Source organism: Rhagoletis pomonella, unplaced genomic scaffold, assembly GCF_013731165.1.
Source record: "Rhagoletis pomonella isolate Grant_MI unplaced genomic scaffold, Rhpom_1.0 Rhpom_scaffold_05224, whole genome shotgun sequence".
NCBI lineage: Eukaryota > Metazoa > Arthropoda > Insecta > Diptera > Tephritidae > Rhagoletis > Rhagoletis pomonella.
The window spans coordinates 675-12,661 of NW_023463767.1; the positions used below are offsets into that span (position 1 = coordinate 675).

Sequence of the window (11,987 nt, forward strand, 5' to 3'; positions counted from 1 at the left end):
AAAATGTGTTTTATTTCGGGTTCTACTGAACTAATCGAAATACTTCTTTCGCAAAAGATTAATGATTGTTGGCGGTCTTTAATTTACTCTCATTCGGGCGGTACGTTAAGGTAGTAGGAACTGAGATCTGGTGGGTAAGTACTACAATGGAGCACATGAGGTCAATGAGCTCCCATAGAAAAAATACCCTCTTCGAGGCAAAAACATTGGTGTATCACACTTTAAAATCCGACTATAAATGCTGAAGGTATGAAGAAAAATGTAATTGGGCGACTACTAGGGTTCTCCAATAAAAAAAATATTTTTTTGTAAATGCTTTTCAAAAACACATCATATGATATTTTTAATACATTTCAAACAACATCAAAATCTTTAAATTAATACAATAGTTTTTTAGTTATTTCAATTAAAATAAATTGAGAAATTTATTCTTCGACCTTCAATAACACCAGTAATTGATATTTCCACCTCAAAAAAAACAATACCGTTATGATCAGGACTAACACCCCTATCGATCCAAATATAAATTTTTTTAACCAGAGAAATATACGTATTCTGCTCTTATACCAAGTAATTAACCAATTTAAAGAATAAAAATCGACTCAACAAAGTTGAAGCGGATAAATTCTCCACATTGAAACACAAAAAATTTTGTATATTCATTTTAACACATAAATAACGAATAAATTAACAATTCAAAGTTTCTCTAAACACAACTCAAACAAGCTAATAGTACACTGCGTTGCATAATTATAAGACCGCGACATATTAACAAATTTTGAATATTTATTTTTAACCGACTTAAAAAAAGAAGGTTATCAATTCGTCGGATTATATACATATTTTTTGGTATGTTACCGCATACATTCGACCACCTCCACGGATTTCGATAATTATTTTTCTGTCGGAAAGGTAGTGGCTCACATGTGGTCCCATACTAATTTGGTTTAGATCCGATCATTGGTTCATGAAAAAATTAACGGTACTCCTAAATTTTGTATATGACAATTGAAGTCGGTTGTGTTTTTTGATTAAAAATTACTTTTTAAATTATTTAATTGTATTACTTGCAAAAGAAATTGCTTTCGTTCTTCGTCTTTCGCCAATGTTCGATTATAATTTTTTATCAACGCTATACCTCATTCAGCAATATATTAACATATTTAATACTTTTAATCGTCTCTAAGACAGCCAACTTCAGGGTAATTTTTTAGAGAATTTAATGCCCTACAAGAATATGCCTAGAAAAATCTTTATCCCTTTTTTACAACGCTTTTATCAACTTGCAATGTTGTATGTCCAGACCACCATTTTATACTATAAATATAGCAAAGGTAGTTATGGCAAACCTAGTCTAGATATCAACCTCGTCCTAGGTATCATATCAAAGACATACAATTAGAAAAAACTCTAGAGATAGATGTCGCCTCGCCAGAAGAAGTTAAAAATATGCACTACATACGCTACAGCGGAAATGGCGATACGCCATTTCTTTAAATGAAATTAATTGCTGCTATATGTATGTATGTATATATGTAGGCATATACTAAATGTGAGCAAACAACATTTTGCTTGCATAGTCTTCTGTTCTCTTTTCACTGCAAGTTGAATTATTTTAGTATCTATTACAGAATTTTATACAGACAAGACTAAAAAGTATAAAATAAATTAAAAAAAAAACTTTTTAATGTACCACGCTTTTATAAATGGACTAAATTAGAAAATATTATTTCTCAGTCCCATAGAACTTGTTTTGATAACTTTTGATTTTGAAATTTTAGCAAGTCATTATAAACAATTTATGAGATTGAAAATGAAAAGGAAGGGCGCATGTAATAGGCCTGATTTGAAATTGAAGAGTAATATATGTATGTATGTGGGTATATTAATAACGACCGCTTAAAATCGATCTATAATTTATTTTACTCTACCTTTCAAAGTTCTTTTGTAGCTCGGTTGCAAAAGAATGCACCTACTATAAATGTAGCAAAGCTATTTATGGAAAATTCTAGATATCGACCTAGTCTAGATATCAACCTCGTTGTAGGCATCATATCAAGGAGATACAATTAGAAGACTATAGATGTCGCCCCGCCAGAAGAAGTTAAATATTGCGCCTAAATATATGCACTATTTATATACGTCACAGCGGAAATGGACGACACGACATTTCTTTAAATGAAATAAACTGCTGCTATATGTATGTATGTACATATGTGTGTTTATACTAAATGTGAGCAAACAACATTGTGCTTGCATAGTCTTCTGTTCTCTTTCACAGCAAGTTGAATTATTTTAATATCTATTGCAAAATTTTGTACAGACAAGACTAAAAAGTAGAAAATAAATAAAATAAAATAAACTTTTTAATATACAACGCTTTTACAAAAGGACTAAAAAGTAGATTATTTCTTAGTCCCACAGAATTTGTTTTGATAACTTTTGATTTTGAAATTTTAGCAAAAGTCATTAAACAATTAATGACATTGAAAATGAAAAGCGTGGGGCGCATGTATTACACTTGAATTGTTATGAAAAGTAACATATGTATGTATGTGGGCATATGAATAACGACCGCTTAAAATCGATCTCAAATTTGTACTTTCGCTGTAGAATGTTATGTAGTTTGACTATTGTCAATGAGATAGAATGCTTTGTACTGCATGCGCTCCACGTTTTTCGTTTTTAATGTCATTAATTGTTTATAATGACTTTTGCTAAAATTTCAAAATCAAAAGCTAACAAAACAAATTCTGTGGGGAGGATAACTTCGATAAACGGAGAAATTACTTTTTTGCTTATGAGTTAATCTCTTCAAACAAATTGGTTTGGTCCAATACTCAGAAAAAAAGTTGATTTTGCCGTATAGTGTAATTGATAGCTTTCGTTCAAAACCATATAAATATAACTAACAAGCAAATACCCGGCGTGCTTCCCCAGCAAACATTTCATAAATGAGTCTTTAAGGAGTCCTATTTCGGAGCCTTTACGCTCATAATGAGCTCATTTAAGAGACCGATATGAGGGTGTTTCCGTTCCTCCGAAGGTTGACTTATATGAGCTTAAATTCATACATCAAATAACCTCAATATGAGCCATATTGAACTCTTATTGGCTCATTTTGGACTCTTTTAAAACCATTTTTGGCCTCATATATGAATCATTTCAGACTCTTTTTGAGGCTCTTATCGGCCTCATAAATTACTACATTCGGACTCTTATTTTAAGTTGTTCTTTGGGTCTTATTTAACGCACTATATTTGCAAAGGAATTCAGCAAAAATTTCTTTCAAATATCATACATACATACCTACGTGCATATACGCATTCCAACATGCATTTAATAGCAACAGCTGCTGCTAAATTTTGTAAATTTTTTGTTTTCTAATTATTTTAAATTTCTGTATAAACAAGTTTAGATATAAATTTCGAATCTTTATTGCCTTTATATTGCCACAAGGTGCTGGTTCATAACTTGGATCATATATATAATATATAAGATTCATATAAGAGTAAAAAAAATTTTTGTTTTTGAAAGTCCTATTTCTTACCTACCTATGACTCCTTTCGGACTCATATATTTTGAACCCTTAGAATATGTTTGCGGGGTCACTACGCCTTAAACATATTTTTGTGTTGTTACTTCTTCACAAAACTCTTATGGCTTCATTCATAAAAAATAAATAGATTTGCAGAGCATTATGAAGTGAGATTTTCAAACAAATTTTCGATTTGTGAAACATACTTTACCTTTTATAAATAAACTAGCCGACCACGGATGCTCGAGATTACCGCGTACAAAGTATCTCGACTTTCGTTTGTACTATGTATAGATGTGTTAGTCAATATATTTTCGAAGGTATTTAAAATTTACACTCTTTAACCCGATTCTACATATCGTGCACTTTCTTCAAAGGTGTATTAATTCAGTATTTACCTACCTTACCTTTAACTGAATAAAAATTTCCAAATAGGTGGCAATCCGCTACAAAAATATTTTCGATAATAAACTTTCTTAAACCTCTTTAGTTTGATATCCGTATTGTAATATTTCATTTATTTTATCAATTTAACAATTGGATAGAATTTTTCAAATAGGTGGCAACCCTCTTCAAAAATGCTTTTGGCAATAAACTTTTCTAAGCCTGATGTATTGTGGAACGATTTTCCGATTGTCAAGGTATGACGGAAAATCGTTCCACAATACATCATACTCCTACCCTGTCGGAAACACAAACAACCAAAAGAAGTTTTCTAAGCCTCTTTAGTCTGATACCCATATTGCAATATTTAATTTATATTATCAATTAAATCAAATTAAAATTTTCAAACCGGTGGCAACCTTTCACAAAAATAGTTTCGACTGTAATTCTTCTTAAACTCTTTCTTTTGACAGCCATATTACAATATTTGCTTTATCTTAGCAATTTACTTAAACTGTAATTTTCAAAACGGTGGCAACTCTCTAATTATTGTTTTCATATATTTTAAGTTAGGCCTCATGCAATGCATTGGTGGAAACTGCATTCGATGCATTCGTTTTCGAGTAGTGCGCATACAAACATACAGACAGACAAAAAAAACTTCTAAAAATTGTGGATTTGGCTTCTGTACAAAATTGAGATATATACATACATACATGTGTATATCGTAACGAATTTTTAGTAAAACATAGCCGTTTGTGTACTTAACTAAAAAACTCTACCAGAAAACGCGCGATATATAAGAAATCAACTACGAAACTTTATTTTATACTTTTACTCCGATTTAGCTCTGCCGTAGTTCTAATTACACACATGCTTTGAAACTAAAAACTAATAAAAAATCTCACCTTAAAATCCAAAATGTTCGATCGCCGAATAGGTTGAACTTTTTGTTGCTGGGCATGCGCACATTCAAAACTTTAACAGTCCGAGTCGCCGAGGGTATTTGTGTGAATTCCGCCATAGTGTGAACGTCGTTATTAGAGCAGGTGGAAGGTATACAAACGCCAACATAGATGGTTCTAGTCTAAAAGTTAAATAAATGTAAACATGTACTACATGTAGATTAATTCGAAACCGTATGTAAACTAAGAGTACATATCGGTCATTTAATAAAATACTGTCACAAGTCAAAAAAGGGAATTATTGAGCTTATGACGCAGAATTACACCTTATATCATTCCTCATAATGTATAAAAATTCTTTGTTAAAAACTTGCTTAGTTACCGCGTGAGAAGAGAATATGTATGTATATGTGCAGGATCCCGGGATCCCGGCCTTTTTAAGGTCACAAAAATTTCGGGATTCTTGGCAAATAAACCCGGGATTTGCGGGATTTGTAATTTGATGGCGATAATAGAAACTCCTTTTCTTGACCAGTATTGGCTTTTTTATTTAAAAATTAATATTTTTTTATAAATGTCTAGCTCATTATACATATAACACCGCGCGATAGTCAATTTTGAACACAAATATCAATATATTCGCGAAACCATGGGCCAAATATAGCAAAATTGCGTTCTTAGTTTTTCACTGTGACGTCAATTGGTCAAAAATGAATTAAAAAATTCAGATAAATGTGCTTAGGGAAGAAATATGCGTATTAAAGAGGAAATCCTGAAGAATTCAAACAGATTCAAGTTTTTGGTGCAGAAAGACTGGTAAGTATTGAAAATGTCCTTTTAAACTTTTGTCCTTGAGATTTCGCAATATTTGTTTTTGAAAAAATTATTTGTTAAGGACCTATATAAACTCGATAAATTCCTCGAATTTCGTCCTTCTAACTTTATCAGCTTAAAAAATTACCTATTTGTTCTTGTGAATCCAAAAAATTTTAAGTTTCTTAAGCTTTAAAGAAATTTCCTCTTGCATTTGGTATACATTTTTTTATTCTGCATTGCATTGGATTTTTTAAATAATTTTTGGAATTATTCATATCTCTGAAATAACAAAGTCCTTTAAAATAAATCCTGACGTCAGAGAGAAAAAATAAAAACGCCACTGTGATATAAAATTGAGGTTCATGTATCCGTATTTGATAAAACCAAAAGGAAATGAAAGCTTACACCTTCCGTAGCGAAATCCCAAAAAGATTTTTAGCCTATAGATCGAGGAATTTATTTTTGATCGAAACGTACTAGATTTTTCCTGTTTTTAATCTGAGTAATCCATTATTTATTGCCAGTTTCATTATTAAAGTTAAGCTAGATGATGTGACAAATATCATTACATTATTTTTGCTAAAAAAAAGATAGCATTATCGTGATAAAAAGCGTTTATTTGAAATGTTTTGTGAGAAAAATTAACATTTTTATCGAGAAAAATACTTTCTTAATTAAAAAATAGTATCTTCTATTACAAAATGGGGTTTTTATTTACACTTAGAAAAATTATGGTATGAAAGTATTTAAAAAAATGGCTAAAAAATTTGAAAATAACGAAAAAATTATAACTTTATTTTTTCAACCTAATCTAACACTAAACGCATTACTTTTATTTGTCAATGTTATTGTGGCTTATTAAAATTGTATTTTTAATATTTGTTATTGAGCTTTGTACCACGATTGTTTATTAGGAAAAATTGAAAAAGCAACAAAGTCTAAGCGGTAGAAGTTATAGCACTATTTCGGAGATCACCACATCTCCTCATCAGACTTCTTTTTTCTAGACTTCAGCAGGGATCGAACCTGCGAATTCGATGTTCAAAGTCAGAAGCGTTAACCACTGAGCTATGTACATCCCGTAAACTCTTGTTGCTAATTCATTTTCCTTATTCAACCAACTACTATCAAGTGCAGCTGATTTGCCGCTATTTAAACTCGACAGCGTGGTTGTTGTTGTCAATTCTATACATCCATTTGCTTATTTGCTTTTTTGTATAGTTTCAGGCAGGCTCTTCCTAAACTATGTATTTGTCAATATTATTGTGGCTTATTAAAATTTTATTTTTAATATTTTTTATTGAGCTTTGTACCACGATTGTTACTCTTACATTTGGTTAAACGCGCTACTAATGACAGCGGCAAAAAAATCAAAACTTTGTGTTTTCGAATATTACACTATATATACGGTGACCATTCGTACCGATTTTGGCGGGACAGTACCGGTTTTGAGAACATTATCCCGCTGAATATTTTTTAAAAGTCGGGACGTATAAGTGTCCCGATTTTTCCTATTTGTACCGATTATGTCCCGATTTTCAGTGTTTTAATTTTTAATTTAACAAGAGTCTTCCTGTACTCTGGCCCAAGAACAGTTTTTCATACAAATATGGCAGCACTCTCGTTATCACAAAGAACATAGAATACATATAGGGGAGCCACAAACATAACCAGCATCCTTATTTTCTATGAACTTTGGTTATGTTTTATTTTGTCAAACTGGTACTCTCGCTATATTGTTGTCATCATTCTTGTCAACAATTTTTTAAGGTTTTTATAACTTTTTGTTAAGTTTTTTTTTTATACGGAAACGATTCATACTTGAATTTAGTGAAATTATAAAAATGCTGTTAATACAATGGCGAAAATATAAATAGGGAATAGACATTTTAGCATACTTTGTATGGAATAATATGCGCGAACAAAAAATTGCCAAAAATCAACGGTAAGCAGTGTTGCCGCGAATCATTTTTAGTGGTAGCCACATTCCTATAAAAAAAGGGCTAAAAAGTCGTTGTGGCTAAAAATGGTAGCTAAAATTTTTACTTACATATACATTAGACTGCATAACCAAAAAAAACTGGCGGGTTTTCGCCGGGATTACAAAATTTATTATATTTTAAGACGTCCACCAAAATATTTCTGAAAAATATTAAGATTTAAGCGAGCTGGACCGATTTGAAAATACCTCCGAAAGTGGAGTTTTTTATGAATAAAAATAGTTTCTTAAAGAACTTTTTGAAAAAAGTCCCCTCAGATGACAAAACAGATTAAGCTTAAAAAATCTGCATAAAAATATTTAAAAATCTTTTAAACGCAATCGTAAGAATGAGATTTTTGATGCATAAAAATCAAAAATTGTTTGATCGTTTGTGCGATATCGTCAACTCGATTCCAGTTTTGGTTCACGTAACAGTAACAGTAACAGTAACACGTAACAGCAACACAAATGCATTAATCAGTGTTTGGACAACATCGTTTTGTCAGTATCGTTTGAACGACTATCGTTTCAAAGTCACGTGATTCATGCCCAGTTGCAACAAATGAGTCCATACATATTTATGTACATACATAGGTACAAAGCCGTATGCATGTGCGGAGTTTAAATAATCGGAAGTAATAATCAATTGTAGCGCATTTCCTCTTACTATGCATATGCCGAAATTTTGTGCTGGGATATGCGTTACAGCTTCGCAAATTTTACCCCTACCGAAACCAAAGATGTATACACATCAAAAATAAAATTTTATCTGTATCTTAACCAAAAACAAAAGAAAAGTACCACAATAAATACATGAATTATATAAGAATTCAAGGACAAATTAATTATCAGAAGCATTGGTCACGTTCATAAGACGTAGCTGTTTAGCTCATCTGCAAATGAAATTGCAACAAATAGAGATAGTTGTGCCGATACTATTTAGAATTCAACGCTGAGCGGCCGCCGTGTCGAAAAAATCGTTCAATGTTACAATGAATTAAACAGTGTAAAATTATATAGCAAACATCTTAAAAACAGATATTTAGAAACGTAGTATTATTATGAAATATTTTAGTTACTTTATCACGTCAGTAATATAAAATATAATAAATTTGTTTGCAACTGCCACCTAACAAAGCGGCGTTAAATTTAATATAAGCGGCGTAAGTCTTTTCGATCAGCTGTTTAGGCTAAGCCCAACACGTTGAGTTCAGGTAGCGTAAACATTTTCCGCTGGAAAAAATGGCGGAAAGTTGCCAACTGTTGGGCTGAGCGTAACTACTCAACTGTGCGTTTCTAAGACAAACAGCCAACGGTTACCCAACAGCTACCACTTATGAACGCGCCCATTGTCTTTTACTTGCTGAAAAAAGTAATAACAACTTTCAAAAAAGCAAAATCGCTACAGCGAAAAAATGGTTTGAAAACCCGCATAAAAAAATCTCATAAAAAAGGACGTAAGTGTAGTTAGCTTTCCTCAAAGAAACTATACAGATAATTGTGACCTTTAGTTCCTTCCCAATCAACTCCAAGTTAACTTATAGTTAGATAAATTTCCCGCTGGGAAATGCCCACTTTTAGCTCGTGCTTGTTTGTGGTAGTGTCCTTCTAGGCTCATATTTGATAATTATTTTAGTTTTCAGAGATGCTGAATTTGTTGGTGCCAGTTATAGCTCAACCAGCAACCGACGTAAAACCGTAGACCGTGTCAGCTGCCACGACCTACTATCTTATGGGATTCTTGTGTTAAAGCCAGTATGCAGCTCTCAAGAAAAGCAAAAACTCCATATAAAATGACGTACAAGAAATGGCTAGGAAATTTCCTTGTGTAAAATTTTCTTGAGGCAGTACGCAGTTCTTAAGAAATTTGGTATGCCTTCTACTACGGTTTTCTAAAGTTTTTTGTGAAAAAGTGCACAAGGCAACCCATGCTTGCAACAGATATATATGCCCGTTCCTTTATTTCTTGAGGAAAGAGTGAAGCAACAGGCTGGTGAAGTATCAGATTTCAAAATTCCTCGGACACGCACGAAATAATGTCAATTTTTTTTTATAATTTTTTTGAGGGCTGCATACTGGCCTTTAACGAAAACTCAACACCGCATGACGGTGTCTCTATCAACAGCAATTTCATATGTTGATACGGACGGCAGGTGCGGAAGGGCGCCCCCTCGATGGTTGGTTGAGATTTCTTGATTTTCTTCGTTTGCACAAAAAAGTCTTCCGTAAAGGTATAATGCGAATAATAAAATTAAGTGACCTTTTTGTGACTCCAAATGTTTGCTGGGTTTTTACTTTTCTATACAAGACCTAGAATTTAGTGTGCACACTAGGGTGGTCCGAAAAAAATATGCCCTTATTTTTTTATTTTGACATCAACAAATATTTAGAGGTCGCTCAATGCGCTCAAAGCTTTCCATGTATTTTATATGGGGAAAAACGACTTTTCGTAGAAATAGTAAATCAATAATTTGATCGGAAATAATTTTTATCGGAAAACTTTGTTTCTCTTCAGGAGATTCCCAATAATAATACCAAAAACAATTGAGTATTGTTTGAAGAGAACCACAGTTTTCAGATCGAAAAATGTTGATTTTTAAGAATTCCATACCGTTTATACGAAAAGTGGTTTTTCCCATATAAAATACATGGAAAACTTTGATCGCTTTTTTGATTTCAAAGTACAACTTGATTAAAATTTTTTTCAGGCTTCAAGTATACGTCTATGAATTATATCCAAAAGCAACCAGCTTGATATAGTTTATAGCAATGAAAATAAAGCTAAAGAACAAAGATTTGCCCATATCGGCAACTTGAAACACTATCGAAAAATGATGTATCGACGTGAGATTTTACGGATGCTCTAGATATCAAGTAGCAAACAAAATAATATTTTAAAAACTTCCGACCGATTGAATCAATTATTATTAATCTAGACCCCCTCCGCACGATAATTCTTAGAGGTCGCGCATCGAGATTTTATTTTCTTATAGGAATAACACGTAAGAAAATGAGTTATTCTCTTTTGAGGTGAATGTAATTTTCTAGGAACAATCAAAACGTCCGAAACTGTAAGAATACATTGAGTAGACGCCATTTAAGTGTTATGCAGGCGATTAAAAAAGATAATTTCTGAATTTAAAAAATCTGAGCCTGCATAATAATACTTAAATGGCATGTAGTCTATGTACATATCTATTATTACAGTTTCGGCCGTTTTGATTGATCCTAATTAATTTTTCATATTCACCTCAAAAGAATATGTAACTAATTTTCTTGCGAGACCACTTAGAATTACAGTAGAGAGGGGGGGATTATAGGAGGGGACCGGTCGCATTGCAGGATTACTTTAACGTAGTCTAATGTATGTATATTCATACGTATATTTTTATTTACCAAAAATGTGGGAAAGGTTTCATTCAAGAAGATCTTTATCACAAAGAACCCAGGGATAAATGTTGGATTTTCATTGTAGACCGTTGTATAGATTTGCGTATGTGCTTTTGCAAACGGTAAACCTGAATTCTTAGCGGTCCTTGAATTAACGCTGTCATCGTCACCTTCGTGGTAAATGGATTCACATAGCGATAGTGAACCCAACCAATAGTTGTTCCCATAGAAGAAACCAGATGTATAATGGCCGGAAGCGTCATCCACTGAAAAAATAAATCTTTGTATTATTTATATGTATATGTAGAGCATATTTTAATGAAAAATAAAAATACGTTTTTAAAATATATCATAAAAGCTAAAAAAATGCAAAATATCAACAGTTTAGAAATAGTTCCTGCGTCATATACTTAGCCCAAAGCTGCAATAATCATGTAAACTTTTTTCAACGTTTTTCAGCACTGGCTTTTATATAGGGTAACCAGACGTCCTGTTCTATCAGGACTTGTCCTGATTTCAGTGTCGAATTAAAGTGTCCTGACAGATTTTTATTTTCCCGCGTAATGTCCTGATTTTTACAAAGCTGTCCTTTTGTGAACTTTTTACTGTGTAAACATATCGATAGGCGCTTGTTTGTACATCGTTCACATAATAACATAGTGACATATGGGTATTTCCACAAAAATTTAAACCGAAAATGAAAGTAAATGGGTTCAAAAGGCTTTATAGTTTTCAATTTCGTATTCAGATGGCGAAAAAAGGGCTATGAAAACGCGTAACAGTGGAGAACTAAAAAAATTAAATACAAAATTTAATTATATATGTATTACTAGTAAAAACATTGTTTGGGGAAAAATCTCTCACGTCCGTTATCATATTTTAATTAAAAATAAAACAAAGACCGGTTTGCTTCTGATTAAAAATGAATTGGTCTTAAAAATGAATATTTGATACTATTTTTTCGTTTATAATA

General features: G+C 32.1%; 1 protein-coding gene across 1 annotated transcript; it reads right to left on the minus strand.

The window, feature by feature from the left end:
- Positions 1-4,830: 4,830 nt before the first annotated feature.
- On the minus strand, positions 4,831-11,280 carry LOC118755064 (nose resistant to fluoxetine protein 6-like; the record flags this gene model as incomplete). The annotated part of the gene is made up of 2 exons (XM_036489917.1): positions 4,831-5,009; positions 11,021-11,280. Coding segments are annotated over 2 exons (439 nt in total), but the record flags the coding sequence as incomplete, so codon positions are not given.
- Positions 11,281-11,987: the final 707 nt, after the last annotated feature.